The 16,333-nt window shown below is 39.2% G+C and overlaps 1 protein-coding gene across 1 annotated transcript in view; it reads left to right on the forward strand.

The window, feature by feature from the left end:
• Positions 1 to 16,333, forward strand: part of hcn1 (hyperpolarization activated cyclic nucleotide-gated potassium channel 1) — a 72,120-nt gene that overhangs the window by 44,923 nt on the left and 10,864 nt on the right. The window contains exons 4-7 of the mRNA XM_029252963.1: positions 981 to 1,199; positions 5,816 to 5,962; positions 10,566 to 10,806; positions 13,750 to 13,914. Of these exons, the coding sequence (XP_029108796.1) occupies positions 981 to 1,199; positions 5,816 to 5,962; positions 10,566 to 10,806; positions 13,750 to 13,914 (772 nt within the window). The remainder of the gene's footprint in view (positions 1 to 980; positions 1,200 to 5,815; positions 5,963 to 10,565; positions 10,807 to 13,749; positions 13,915 to 16,333) is intronic.

The raw sequence follows: 16,333 nt of genomic DNA on the forward strand, positions 1-16,333 counted from the left end.
CCGCACTTTGTCTCGTCTGTCATCCAGGACCTGTTTGCCATGGGAGACCCTACCAGGGGCATATAGCCCCAGGCAACATAGCTCCCGGAATCATTCAGGCACTCAAAACCCTCCACCACGGTAAGGTGGCGGTTTAAGGAGGGGCCGTTTGTAACTGTGTCACATATTTGTTAGGAGTTGCAGTTCAGTTTTCCTGAGTTTATTAATTCTTGTGAAAATTCAGGAGATCCTTTACCAACTATGAGGGAAAATGAACTAGGAACCTGCATTTTTGACAGCCAGTTTGTTATATCAGTTAAAAGAAACCCATGGTGTAATATCTCAGCTAGTCCAATCCTTTTCATCAGCAATTTAACCGAAAAATCTCTGTGTACCACATTATTGGAAAAACACGCTTAAATTTGAGTGGTCAATCCAGTCTCCTCCTTACTCCCCCAGGCTCTTTCCTTCCTTCTGATAAAATGGGACAAAGTTGTTTTGCTAAGGCATAGGAGCTGACATTGTTTTACTTTGTGCATGAGTAATTATATCATGTTTATTTTTATCTATTTCAAAGTGTAGAAAAAAAGTATATTCACTTGAAATCAAGAATATTCAAATATTTCTGCCTTTTTGTGTCTGCAGTGTAATTTATTAAGATGCTTGGAATAACGAAGGCATGAAGGCAAAATGCATCCGGGCTTTTTTCATTTCAGTCCGCTGGAAAGTGTCTCGGGGCCTGAAACAAACTATAAATCAGCTGTCTAAAGCAAATGGAAGTAATAGATGTTGATTAGTGTCGCTTGCAGCCATCAATTGTTTTACACCCTCCGGCAGCAAGTTAGACAAACATAAAAAAAATCAGTCACTTCATGAGCACAGAGCTCCAGAGCATGAAGGGTATGTTGGCAGGATGTTCTTCAGGGACTCAGTGATCCATCAAAGAGTCTTGCCTCAGAGCCTACACTTGGTAACTCCCCCCCTTTATGTCTCTCTTCCAGAATGACTCCTGGGGTAAACAGTATTCATACGCCCTCTTCAAAGCCATGAGCCACATGCTGTGCATTGGGTATGGTGCTCGTGCACCCGTCAGTATGTCTGACCTGTGGATCACCATGCTGAGCATGATCGTGGGTGCCACCTGCTATGCCATGTTTGTCGGCCATGCCACCGCCCTCATCCAGTCCCTGGACTCCTCCCGAAGACAGTACCAGGAAAAGGTAACATTTAATTTCCTCTCCACACTTGTTAGTGAAATATAACTCCTACGCATTGCATTGTACCATCCTCATGAGCTCATACTAAACACCTATTATGAAAGGTATGTCATGCAAGTCATACTGAGGCCATGGTGCTGGTACTTACTCGAGAGATTATCCAGGGCCAGCTATTGTCGATTATCTTACATCTCAACATCATGTTTGTGAGGGGTGATGTTCTTATGAGATTAATCTCCAGTGGCACTGAAAGAGGATTTTAAAGAGAGGATCCTTCCCTCAGGGTGAAATAGGTTCTGCACAGCTTCCGTTTTATGTTACTTTGGGTGAGAACATAAATAGAGATGCAAGCATTTCCCCCATAGGCCTATTCAGTGTTATTTTAGTATTCAGATAAAGAAGTTTTTTTTTAATGGATGTCTGAAATCTTACAGTTAAAGTCCACATTTCAATGCAAATTTCAAACTTTGAATTATGTGGAGTTAAAGAATACCACATGGTAAATTGTCTCTTCTATCATTATAAAGCTGATGGAACTTTAATAGAAAAAAAAAATGTATAGCTGTACTCTAGTATGCATTCATAATGATAAATGCAGGTACCAGTAGTACCACTTTTCTTGAATCTACTGTGCTAACACTCATTTACATTTATTCATTTAACAGACGCTTTTCTCCAAAGCAACGTACATCATACTCAGACCTGTTATACATTTGCACATGGTGGTGTGAAATCAGCTTTTCACAGAGAGTGAACAATTTACACTCAAGAAGTGTCCCTTCAAGATGCTCTGAAAACTAATGGGATGTGCATTGTACACCTTTTCCTTGAGCAAGGAGTTTCATAGGATGACTTACATTTAGGATTTAAATTTTACCTGAACTCCATGAACTCTATGTGGATTGTAAATTGGTATGTGTACAGTTGTGTAAGATAGAGCTAACGGGCAGGAAGCTCTTTTATGTAAGATACGCTGCATTGTTTCTGACTCCTGCCTGCATTTTCATTTGCTGCTTCAGCGTGCAGATAAACCAAAACAGTAGAGGCATTCGAAAGTTTCACACCCCCGGCAATATCATTGCTGCAGCTGTGGCAGAAGCATTGCTGAATCCATCTTAGAGGCACTTTGGAGAGGAGGCATATTCCTGACAGCTGCTTTGGCTCAGGCAAAAAAAAAAAAAAAAATCTGAAACACATTAAGTATGCAAATGAGCAGGACAAAATCCTAACTAGTTTCAAAGGTTCAATTAGCATATGATGATGCATATTCCACGTTACATTTATCACATTACTGATACCCTTCTGCTGCTCTTTTTGGGTGACAAGACTGATTTACAGCATTGATAGAGATAAGACTTGGACCACCCAGTAGGTTTGGTATCTCAAAGTCTGAGTCTGAGCTACACAGCTTGTGGTTTTTGACAGTGTCATCATTCTGGTGTGGGATGGAAGATTTTGGTTGGAGGTGGTCTGAAGTGAACAGCTCCTACAGATTTCAAATCATAAGCAGCGAGGGATCTTATGGTTGATGGTTGTGCCAGTATTTCACCACACTGGTTAAGGGAAGACGGCTAGAGGAAGCGCTTCTGTGGTGCCAACGTCCAGACTTTGAGGCTTCTGGGAGGCAAGGGACCATGGTAGACAGCAGATTGTTTTGCTGAGTTGGCAGTGGCTAGATTTACATTTACATTTTTTCATTTGGCAGACACTTTCCTCCAAAGCAACATACAACGCAGAGTAAACAAAAGTGCATTTCAACAACAGATGGAGAGATACAGATGTAGATTCGCAATTCATGATTCATGAGGCAAAGTACAATTAGTCCAAAACCACAGTTTTTTGCCAGCATACACTACACAAATAGCTGTATATAGAATTCATAGCAAGCAGTTCTTCATTTTTTTTTAATTTTTCAAGCAGGTAAGGAGTGAAGGTTTATGGAGCAGACAGGAGATGGGTTTTAAGGTCCTTGAATGTTGTGAGTCAGCAGTTCTGAGTGAGAGAGGGAGATCATTCCAACACAGTTTAACCTGGACCAAGAACCTTCTGGATTTTAGTTTGTCCCCTTGTGCATGAGCCCACCAGATGGCCAGAAGTGGAGGAGTGTAGCAGTCTGGTTAGAGCATTATGAGTGGTCTTTAAGGTACTGGGAAATTTAGGGGGGGGTGGGATGGAATACAACTCACATTAACACTAACTGATACTAATACAGGAATGAAAATATGCAGATTCTGACTTTTATTCATGACAAATACTGTGGTGACATTGTGGTGGGCAGTTGGCTGTGGGAAACAACTATATAAAGTACAGCAATATTATCAAGAGGTTGTCATATTCCTTTAATTCCCAAAATAAGCATAATGTTCAAAGATAAGTAATTCATTTTTATTCATAATTTCCTAATAGTACAATTTTTTTATAGTACAGCTTTGCTCTGTAAATAACATATTACACAATTTATGGACTGTGTGAGTTGTAAGCCCTTATTCTAAAAGACTTCAGGTTTAGCCTTATTAGGAAAGAGGTTTCTGAGAAAATGGGCTGCAGGTATCCTCAAGAGCCCTCTATGGAAAAGGTGACAAAGTGACAGTATTGCTTCTGATAGCTCATACAGCCTGCTTCTTCCAGCCCCAAATTTAATCAGGTAAAAAAGAGGTTTTAACTTATCACTTCTGTTTTCTATAGGCCAGCTGCACAGATAACTCAATTTTTTTTTTTTCTTTCTCAATTCGACAGCAAAAAGGGACCCAGAGGCTCTAAATTCAAAGGCTTTCACTGAATGTTAGGTTAAGCTAATTTCGAGGTGTTTTGTTGCGATAACGTAATGTTTTAGTGACAGGAAATAGTCAATATTTTGTACTAAATATTTTGTTTTTTGGTTCCGTAAGTGAAAGACAGTAGTGGTTTTGCTATTTGGACAACTCATTGTAACATTGCATCCTATGATCAGCTAAATGATGTACAAATGCTTCCAGGGCTAAAAATGTTGTCAGCGCAAATAATTTCCAGCCAAACAAAACCGAGTTATCACCTTCCAGCAGATGCTCAGTGTCACTGATAAATAAAATGAAAGCTGCATCACATTTGAGGCAGTTAACAGTGAGAATGATATTTTTCACTGCTAAGCATTCTTCTCGTCACATCGTAAACCGGACATGATCGCTGTTGTATGATCAGCTCAGATAAAGTATCTCACAACATGTCCTTGTAAATGACTGCCCATGTGACAAAAAGTCCATCACAATCACACACATTTCAAAATATGAATTTTCTGTCCCCCTCAGCAATCCAATTATATTTAAAGGCACAAAGTGGTGGGTAGCCTATATAATTTTACACTGCATGCAACCAAAGCTTTTTCTTAAAATGGTTAAGAAGAAGAAGAACGGCTTAGGCTAAAGTTGTTAATAATTCAGTTCAGCTATTTTAACATACAGTTTATCAAGCTGCATGCTTTACATGACTTATGTAATTACTGGCCACCATGTGCACAAGACTACTGTATGTGTACACATCTGCTTTCTGCTTCACATCAGATCCTCTTCAACACGTTGATTCAGCATGTTGTATCCAGCAAAATCGCATGTCCCACAGTTTAACCTCAGGTTTAGTGTGGAGCTTTGATAGTGACAAATTCCACTCCGGAAAAGTTTTGAAAATTTCTCCTTTCTGAACAACACCCGCTGTGTAACAGCTGCGTCGGTCTGTTTTGGAATTAATACTCCAAGGCATCCTATTTTTGAAACATTATATTAGTTAGAATATTTGAATGAATTGTCATCACACCGATTATAAATTCAGAATTTTTTACGAGTATCATTTTTATTCATTTATTTGCTGACTTATTTCTTGGTTTTCCTGCTCACTCTGTCAATTATTCAAACACTTGTAATTCTGTAGCTAAATTTTCACGTGTTTACAGCACAGCTTCACAGATTTACATATTTCCTTATTATAAAGTGAAAAATCTTGGTGTTTCAAATATATAGATACATATACCAACCAATGTTAACAACCGCTTGTCCCGAGCTGGGTCGTGGCACGCCAAAGCCTGCCCAGCAACACAGAGCACAAGGTCAAAGGGAAACACCCTGGACAGGATGTCAGTCCATCGCAAGGCACCCCAAGCAGGGCTTGAACCTCAGACCCACCACACAGCGGCGAAACCCACCTCACGGTGGCAAAACCCGCCATGCCATATATATATATATATATATATATATATATATCCTTATATTCGGGGTGTGGTGGCGCAGTGGGTTGGACCACAGTCCTGCTCTCTGGTGGGTCTGGGGTTTGAGTCCCGCTTGGGGTGCCTTGCGATGGACTGGCGTCCCGTCCTGGGTGTGTCCCCTCCCCCTCTGGCCTTACGCCCTGTGTTGCCGGGTTGGCTCCGGTTCTCTGTGACCCCGTATGGGACAAGCGGTTCTGAAAGTGTGTGTGTGTGTGTGTGTGTGTGTGTGTCCTTATATTCTTTATGTACATTTCCTACTTATAACTTCTTACATTGAACTTTAAGTACATATGCAGTAAAAATCATGAATAGGCACACTTAAATGACAACTGTGATTATATTGTGTGGTTATAATTTTAATTTTTGTTTGTTTCTGTCTCTACAGTACAAGCAAGTGGAGCAGTACATGTCCTTTCATAAGCTACCAGCAGACATGCGGCAAAAGATACATGATTACTACGAGCACCGCTATCAGGGCAAGATCTTCGACGAAGACAGCATCTTGAATGAACTAAATGATCCACTAAAAGAGGTAAACTGACCATTCTTTTAAATTATGTTCATTCAACTAATACCCTTATTTAGGGGAACATGCATCGTTACCATAGCAAGAATTTTTGCCCTCCCCAACTCATCTCTTGCATTTAAAGGCATAGTTTTACCATGTACAAGTTTGTTCTGAAACCTTTTGCTCTAAAGTTAAAGTTGCTCATAGTTGTATTTTATGTAAATTTCTGAAACTGCATATTTTATGTCCCTTTTATAATGACTGGATACTATTTTCAGAAGACTATACATATACATGAACCTTTGGCTTTTAAGGGCAGTCTTCTGTCTGTTCTGTGAGCTGATATGTATGTATGTACGGTGAATGCCATTATGCGGATGGATGGATGGATGGATGGATGGATGGATGGATGGATGGATGGATGGATGGATCCTTTACTAACCTCCGAGAAAAATGGCATTAGGCTGCAGCGGTATACAGCATCCAGCATACATCAACATGTCCAGAAAGTGGACAAAGACTGGAAAAACTGAAATCAAACATGTAATAGGTAGGTAAGTAAGCATAATTAGAACCCAAAAGTGGATGAAATAAGACAACACTGAGGAAGCTCAATACCATTCAGGCAGTAAGAAGTCAGGCAAGCAAAAGCTTGGCAGTTTGTTTATGCTCAGAAGTGTCCAGGAGTATGATTGATTCCCTGGGGAACCCTGGGCAGTTCAGTTAGCTGTTGTCTTCAGACTGGGTAGTAACTCATGAACAAAGCATATACTACCCTGTTGTTTGGTCTCTTGTCTTCAGACTTTCATATATCTGACTCATCTGGGGAAGGGTGTGGTGGTGCAGTGGGTTTGGCCGGGGCTTGCTGTATGGCAGGTCTAGGGTTTGAGCCCTGGTTGGGGTGTCTTGTGGCAGACTGGTGTCCTGTCTGTGGTGTGTCCCCTCCCCCTCTAGCCTTGCTCCCTGTGTTGCTGGGTTAGGCTCCGGTTCACCGCGACCCTGCTTGAGACAAGTGGTTGTTGCCAGTGTGTGTGTAGTTCATCTGGTTCAAGATTATTAGCACCATCTCTCTAACTCACTTTTATTAACCACTCGTCCTGCCCGGAGTCACTAGATGCAAGTCTATGGGGGTACTCTATTGTAGGATAGACAAGCGCGCACACACACACACACACACACACACACTACAGTTCGAACACTGTAGCATTGCCAGGTCACCTGAACTGCAGCAACTCCACATGAATGGAGCCAGTTTCAAACTTATACCCAAAAAAGCCCACACCCACCACTGTGCTGCCCAGTTATTAATTGCTTTCACCTTTCATCATTAATCAGTCCAGATTGTCATTTGCACAGTCTGCCATATTCAGTTTGGGCCCGTGAAATTTGCTCCATTGTATTAAACTGAGACTGCATTTGAAAATTATGCCAAGCAGCTGCCTCAGAGACCGTGAGACCCACTGCATGTTGAAAATCATGTACCCACACCCTCAGCCTTCGTTTTACTCAAGCCAGGCTATGCACACTATGAAAGAAAGTTTGCTTTATGGATTCTTTTTTAGTTTTTTCTTAAACACTAGACCCTGCATGAATCACGTTTCCATAAATAGCTCATCGTTACCTTATAGACCCAGAATGTGTGCTCCAAGGGGAGGGTCCTGACACCATCATTTTTAGCAGTAGTTAGGGGTCCAACAAGAAAAAAATTGCAACTAGAAAATAACAAATCTTTGACTAACTTCTGTATTTATTTATAAAATAGAAGAAAAAAGTAAATTAAAAAAATGAATTCAAAAGAGGCGGGTCTGGGGTTCGAGGCCCGCTTGGGGTGCCTTGCGGCAGACTGGCATCCCGTCCACGGTGTGTCTCCCATCTCCCTTCGGCCTTGCGCCCTCTGTTGCAGGGTAGGCTCCGGCTCGCCGCGACCCCGCTTGGGACAAGCATTTGCAGACATTGCATTGAAATCAAAAGAAAATTCATTGTTCTCACTTCTGTGCCAGATGAAGACATTTAAAACTACTCTCAGATGTAGAATGTGAGTAAGCTTTGTAGATATAGGCCAATGTTTGCTACTGAAACCATGCAAAAAAGCTTTGCAGAAACTCATGCAATACAAAAAAGCTTCACTGACATGCATGCGATTCAGAAATGCCTGGCCGAGATGATTTTTTTTTTAATTATCATTTTCCAGGAAGATACCACAAAAAAGTGAAACTGCATGAAATTTTTGTGTGTTGCTTAACTTTTCCCCTTACAACATGAGGCATCATTTAGGTCTATTTCAAGTGAACAAAAATGATGCTGGAATAAATTGGAACTTTCCCCTATAAAAAAATCTGGGGAATAGAAGTTTTCTTATTGTTTTTCAATATCTGGTCTGTTTTCAGGAATGAATTATGATTGGTTAACAGGAATAAGTGTATAAAAAGGCTTGGAAAAGGTTTGAGACCTTAAGTGTGCAATGAGCAGAACTGCACTACAACCCAACAAACCTCAACTACTTTAATAACAATTCCATGCATTTTTTTTGTATAGTTAATGGCATTTAACTTCAGCGGAAAGTTATAGTCATGATAGACTAGCAGTATATCAGTACAGAATGTGCTTAAAATTAAAATTTGCAGTTAAAGTATTTCTAATACAGAGATTTTATTGCTTGAGGAAAAAAAGAGATGGGCTTTGAATAAATAAATATCTCTGTTGAAACACCCAGCATTTTTATGTGCTTCCCTGTGCATTTTACGGGATAAGGAAAAATGGATTAAGCAGACAAAGTAGCTTTACTCCTTGATCTGATACCAGAGTAAATAAATTTAAATGCTTCCTAAAAGTCAAGTGCAGTGATTTATAAATGTGTTTTCCTTTTTACAGAACACACCAATAAAATATTTTAGATCACTTATTTATCAAACTGTTTACGAAATAAGTCCAGCTAATTATGAATGAAGGGAATGAATGATTGAATGAATTATAGACCTGTGATGATAGCAAAACGAATGCTTCGTTAACAATGGTTGACTGCTTCTGGAAATTACCTTGAAAAATAACTGTATTATTAATCAAAAGTCTCTCTACCGCTAACTACCGCTGTGACCAATTAGAAGTTGTTCCTGTTCACTGTGAGCCCTTTCTGTTGCACAGCTCATTGGTCTCGTTGTATCAGCAAATGAAATGCCTAATGATGCAAAGAAAAAGAAAGATGTCCTGTGAGTGGAGGATGTTAATTGTCTTGGGCTCATGCATTTCCGTTAGATTAACCAATGCACTGATAATCTTCATATGGTGAGAAATGGCTAAAGCTCAGTCTTTTGGAACAGTTAGAAGATTGTAATCTTGTATTTTTTGTGTGACTCATCATAAATTATATTTTAAATATGTGGTGTTGAGCATTATTAGTTTTTGGGGAATGCTACCTTGATACCTGCTCAGTTTCTTTGCCAGGTTTCATTGTGGTCGAACATGTGTTGTGAGAGTAGTAACTGATTAAGCTTTAGGTAACAATTCTTTGCTTAGACTTATTTCTCAAGTACTGCAGATAGAGTACCATCCTTTACAGAGTCTTCAGGTGAAGGACTTAGAATACAGGAGAAGGAAGAATACATCCTAAAAAGAATCTGGCACTGGCTAAATTATAAAAATGTCATTAAGCAGGCAGGTACACCAGATTGACTTGTCAAATGAAAATTTTAAATAACATTTGTGTCTTTGAGGGACATACTAACCACAATAAATTTAAATTTCAAAATTGTCATAAAAATCCAAGTTGTCTATGTATTGTTGAAAAACAATAACTTATTTGGCAAAGTTTAGAAGCAAAAGATGTTTGGAGGAAAAGGAGCTATTTATTTCTCTAGTCTGTTTAATACAGTAGAACCCACTAAGTGTAGTGCTGCTTGAAAGTATGTGAACCCCCTGTGTCCCTTAATTTTACCACAAAATAATTTAATCGGAACCAGTTTTGCATCCGACACAATAGGTGTGTAATTACCAATGCCAGGCACCAATTTGGAGGAAATCATGCATGGAGTAGAAAAATAGTAGTGCAGGTGCCAAAATAAGTAAACCCCAAATGGCATTAGTTAAATCAAGTAGGTATGTAGAATCAGGTATTTAATCCAGAATCATTTATTCATTTCATAAGTTAAGATTTAATAAGTTTAATATTTTCTATAATAATAGCCATGGCTATAGGGTTCACATACCTTCAAGTAGCGCACACACACACACACACACACACACACACACACACACACACCGTCTGAAACCGCTTGTCCCATATGGGGTTGTGGGTAGCCGGAGCCTAACCCGGTAGCACAGGGCACAAGGCTCGAGGGGGAGGGGACACACCCAGGATGGGACGCCAGCCCATCACAAGGCACCCCAAGCGGGACTCGAGCCCCAGACCCACTGGAGAGCAGGACCCGGTCCAACCCACTGCTCCACTGCCCCCCGCCCTTCAAGCAGCACTGTATTTAAAAAAATAAATCTGCAGTTTTTTTGTTTTATGTATGGTGTTTCTATTTTTTCTTGTAGCACATGTTTATATTTTCTGTAAATTACAGACATGAAGTTTCAAAACAGCGTTTATGTTGTTTTTGTTTTGCTTTGCTTTTTTTTTTTTTTAAAGGAAATTGTGAACTTCAACTGCCGGAAGCTAGTTGCCACAATGCCGCTGTTTGCCAATGCTGACCCAAATTTTGTGACGGGCATGCTGAGCAAGCTGAAGTTTGAAGTGTTCCAGCCCAATGATTATATCATTCGTGAGGGCACTGTCGGAAAGAAGATGTACTTCATCCAGCATGGTGTTGCCAGCGTCATCACCAAGATGAACAAGGAGCTGAAGCTCACAGATGGATCTTATTTTGGAGGTATTCAAAAAGTTGCTTTCTCTCTAAAAAATGAATGCTAAAAGAAAAATGTGGGAAAGCATTGCACCGCTGCACTGGACAAACTCCAAAGTACTGAAATAGTATATAAATATGCATGATTCTCTTTCAGTATTTCTTTTAAAAGATTAAAGGCCCTCTTTAAACATTGAGAGTATCACTTTTGACAGTGTTCCTTTGAAAAACATATAAATTTAAATAAACCTCTTTAGTTTTCAGGTTACACGTTTCTGTATTTGAAGTTGCGTAATAAAAATCATCATTCTTAAAACGGCAATCAGTATCCAGCACTGTGGTAAGAATTACTTTAAATGTTATGCAATGAAGGTCTTAAGCTCTATGTACCATACTCCACTGAACAGAGCAAATTACTCAGAAAACAATGAATTCACATGAGAGTAACAGTGTAAATTAAACAGGGGGAGCTGCTTGCTCAGACAATGGCAGCTGTCTTCAATACCCAGCCAGGAAGGCCCATAATTAAGACTAACTGTTCCTACTTAATTAATTTTTATGTTTATTCATTTAGCTGACACTTTTCTCCAAAGCAATATACAATGTTAAGCTACAGTTATTTACTCATACAGCTGGGTAATTCTACTGGATCTATTTAGCATAAGTACCTTGCTTAATGGCACTACAGCTGGAGATGGAAATCAAACCTGCAACTTTTGGATCCACAGGCAACAACTTTTACCCCAATGCTACCAGCTGCTCTTTTTTTTTATATCTGTGTTTTTATTTTGACTTGTTACTACTATTTTTCTGTCCTTATTTTGGTTCTGTGGAGTGTGGGGTGGCTCATTTCGTTTTCCTTTGCTTTGTATTGCCTACAGCCTCAGTCACTACCCTGGTAGCTGTATTGTCTCAGTACTATAAATATGCTTTATTTCAGTCCAAAGACTGATTTTTGTACCTCTGCAAGTTCCGATATTTAATTTTTTCAGAATGTTCAGGCACTTTGCCACTTTAACAGCTATAGCTTCAGACTTTAAATCCTAGGCAACTTCACAGAGCAGGTTTGTAATTGTAATGTCTCTAATATGCTGCTGGTGACCCTAACTGTAAGATCTGAAGGTCAAGATGCAAACACAGGATAAGTTATCCTGTGTTTGCATCTTGACCCTTTTTTGGATTTATGATCATCCAGTAGGTAATCATGTTCTGACCTTACTCATATAAAAGAAATTGTCAGAGCCATAATATTGCAAAAACATTAAAAATGTCACAATCTGGGTTTCAAACTTGAATTTCAGAAACTAATAGGAGGAGTATGCACTGACATACTGCATTCCATGTGAAGTATAACGTTCAAGAAATTTCTTCAAGTTCTCGCATATTAAAATTGCACTTAAACTTTGCTTTCACAAAAAAGTAACAGAGTGCAACTTTCCTTTTTTTGGCATTGCATGGATGGGAAATCTACACGAATGCTTAAAGATGCATTCTTGTTAAACTGTAATGTATATATAAATTCATCATTTCTGAGGTTGCCTTAACTAATAATTTAAAGCAAGACCCATAAATCAATAAATATTTTTGCACTTAAAGCTAACTACTGTGTAACTTTTTGTTCCTGGATGTTAAGTGACTAGTTGGAATGTTGGTTAGAATGAAGAGTAATTAGTATTATCTCCTCGCCAAATGTAACAGATTAATGACCACATTACCTTGACGTGAAAATGAGGAACAGATACTCGTTTTTGGCGCACAGAACCGATATGCTGCCAAATGTTATAGAATTTAAATTAAACAAGACTATATGAGGCACTGAGTTTTTGGTTCCATGATTTTATGCCAGCCACCTGTTCCAGTCAGCCCCCATCTGGGGGACCGATATTTTTACCCGTTGTTTGTGTTTGGCATGAGGAGACTGAGTATGACTCGGCAGCAGCTGCCTGTGTCAGGATCCAAACCCTTCTACTCCACACCCCTGCACAGTTGGACCCTAAGACAAATTTCAGAATCGACCCTCACTCATACTCTAAAACACATTAGCATTTTCTGACTCGGACAATTCAAACGTTCAGTAGGAAGGGCTTTTATTTTTACTATTTCATTGATACAGCAAAATTCTAGCTATGAAATATAGCATTTTATGGCAATTTGGGGAATGATGTATTTTACTTGTAAGATTACAGAAGAATTTTATAGTGTTTAAATATTCTAGACGTGCTGGGAACATATGAACTGACTGAAAAGTAACCCCAGGGTGAGGAGTAAAATAAATAAATAAAGCAGCAAATTACAATATGAAGTGCAAAATATCATATATGACTAATTCATAGGGTCTTTCCATTTAAACGGTATATTATTTGCACTCAGCTTGACGGAAGTATTGTCACATCGCTTAAGATTTTCTGAGATTTTCATCTTGAGAACCAAGGTAAAAATTGAATGCTATGTTAAGTAAAATACTAGCAAGTCTTTACCATTGTAACCTCACTAAAAATCAGATTAGTGTTGATGGTTGAACTTCTGTATAGCAATTCTTAAATCACAATTTCAAACAGATTAATAACAAAAACTATTATTTTCCGATACTTTCATTTTGCAGCAGCTTTATCTGTCGTATGTTCACTCATTATAGTTCGTGTTTACATATTATATACTTTCTAGAACATACATAAACCAATTCTGTGATCCATCATCTCAGTGTAATCGACGGGTGTGTGTTTAAGCCGTGCTTAAATTTATTAGGCCTCTTTTAATATGGACATTTGGTTCTAGAAATCATAATCATTAAAAACTAGAACATAACTTTACCCTCTCAGTACATCTTAAAGCCTTGGTAGTTACCCCATTTTTAATGATGCTAAACTATTTACTGTTTATGCATTTCTCCTATGTCGTAAGTTCCTCATTCTTTCTGTGACATTCAGCTGAGTATTGTAATAATGAAAGGCTTCACTGTCATTTATCCAGAGATCTGCTTGCTAACAAAGGGTCGCCGCACTGCCAGTGTCCGTGCAGACACGTATTGTCGCCTCTTTTCCCTGTCCGTGGATCACTTCAATGAGGTATTGGAGGAGTACCCAATGATGCGGCGGGCTTTTGAGACTGTGGCCATCGACCGCCTCGATCGCATTGGTAAGTCCATATCTCCTGCCGCTGTCGTACTGCCTGTGGTATGGTACCTCTGTTTGTGTCTCGTTGCACTTGTCTGCTGTCATGCTGCATGACCCGTGTGCTCTTCCTCCATCCGGAGCAAAACTATGGGAGGCAGTATCAGTCTGCCAGGAGTGGGAGTGCATGTTGCTGTCCATGAGGGAATCAGGTCACCCTGGGGTTTGCTGTTGGCTTCCCGATTTGCCTAGCGGAGTGGATGGAGGCTGAACCATCATTTGCATGTGCTCCATTCACCTGCACACCTGGGTATGAGCAGCACCCCAATAGTGACTCCAGGTGTAGAGCCCACAAAGGGTTTCTCTCATCTGGAGCTGTGATGTCTGAGGGCCAGTAGTCTGACAGTGCCAAGTAGTCATAGCCAGGACCCATAAAGAGTATCCTGCTATAGCCAGTAAAAGTCTGTGATTTTTTTTTTCTCGCTTTAGTACTGTGTTTATCAGAACGATCCAAAGTGACTTATATGTTCCTAATCACTTAAGAAGGTTCAAGGAATATAAGAATTTTCAGTAATTCAAAAAGGGGCACATGTATTTTAATGATATCTGGGCATTTGTTCTTAAAATAATTTTTGACAACCTTTTGTCATAATCTTCCATTATGTAAGAGTTCGGAACAAATCATGCATTATGTTTAGCTACTAAATCCTGATCCTCACCATGAAAGGCAGACAGGAAGGTGAGATTTATAGATCTGTTAAGTGAAATGTTGGTTATTTTTAGTTCAACAGTTTTTATTGGCTTAATTTGTTTGATTATTTTCACATTTAGTTACCACTTGCCCAAAAAAAACAATGAGAAAAATATTAATAGTAGTGATCATGAGTTGCTCATCATGTTTGAGTGTTTCTGAAGGTATCCAAAATGAAGGGAGTGAACTATATTAAAAGATGGTTAACTCAACAAAACGTGTTTAAATGAATAATAAACTTAGCTGATTTTCTCTTTATAACTTGTGTACTTTCAGTTTTGTTAACTGATTTTTTGTAGTGCCCTCTGTAGTTACATGAAACAACTGTTGTAGTCTTTCAAAAGGGTAAGAACATTAACTTCTATACCTAGGGATCTGAATTGAAAAATTTTCACTTCATGTGCTTATCCATTGCACTGATATTATAGTTTCAGTAATAATACCTTATACTGAACATATGTATGCAGTATTTAAGAGGAATGCCAATGCTTAAGTGGGAGATGTCTCACCACTACAAATATCGGGTTCCAGCCTATATTTTGTTTTTCCTTACAGTCATTTTTTTCATTTTTGTGAGGGAAAAGCACATTATCTTTCAGCATATTGGTTATTTCTGGAGTTTAAAAAGTAACATATATTTTGTAGAACACGGGAAACTACCTGATATTTCTGTTTCAGTACTGAGATGTTTAAAATTCTAAGGTATTCAAACAGCCTATTTGTTTTAAAAATATTGAGACATGATTTTGTTTTTTAGGTTTCTACATATCCTTCGGAAAAAAAAATGTGGCCAAAAATCAGTGTTCTCTATTTAGAAAAGTTTATTTGGCATGTTTATTTGAAGTCTACTGTCCCTACAAAAATCAATTTGCATATACTGGGAATTGGGCAGGAAACACTGTCCTGGACTGCATGCATATTCATTAGAACCCTTTGATATATTATCTACCTCAAAGAAACCTAACTAATAATGTCAAACTTAGCGGTCACCCAAAAGAGGCCATTTTAATGTTTACCGTCACCCATGGTAAAAGGTGAGGGGAAAACCACATGTCTAATTCAATAACTCTTTTACAGTTTTGGATCCCTGTGATTCAAAAATTGTAAGAAGTACTGCAAAATTCTTGTATAAGGTTATATTGTATCCAGAAGTGGCAGCCAGTCGGATCAAACTCTTGATGACCACTCGTGGTTTTGTAGGCAAGGGAGGCGCGGAAGCACTTTTCCATTGCCGCAGACTATAGTCTGCATTAGTAACCATGTAGCAAATCAACATATTATCTTACACAGCCCCTTAAAATAACAACTTCAGTTAAAAATCAGTTCGAGTATCAATTTAAAAATACTAAATTGTGAATTTGCAATTGATTATAACACACACACACACACATTTTCAGAACCGCTTGTCCCTTACGGGGTCACGGGGAACCGGAGCCTACCCGGCAACACAGGGCGTAAGGCCAGAGGGGGAAGGGGACACACCCAGGACGGGACGCCAGTCCGCCGCAAGGCACCCCAAGCGGGACTTGAACCCCAGACCCACCGGAGAGCAGGACTGCGGTCCAACCCACTGCGCCACCGCACCCTGATTATAACACATTTATGTAATTACAATCAGATGCTGCATTTCGTTTTATTTTTTGTTTCTATAACAGAATGATTCTCTAAAGGGGTTAAAGCTGGCAGCCCACTA

Source organism: Scleropages formosus, chromosome 6, assembly GCF_900964775.1.
Source record: "Scleropages formosus chromosome 6, fSclFor1.1, whole genome shotgun sequence".
Classification (NCBI taxonomy): Eukaryota; Metazoa; Chordata; class Actinopteri; order Osteoglossiformes; family Osteoglossidae; genus Scleropages; species Scleropages formosus.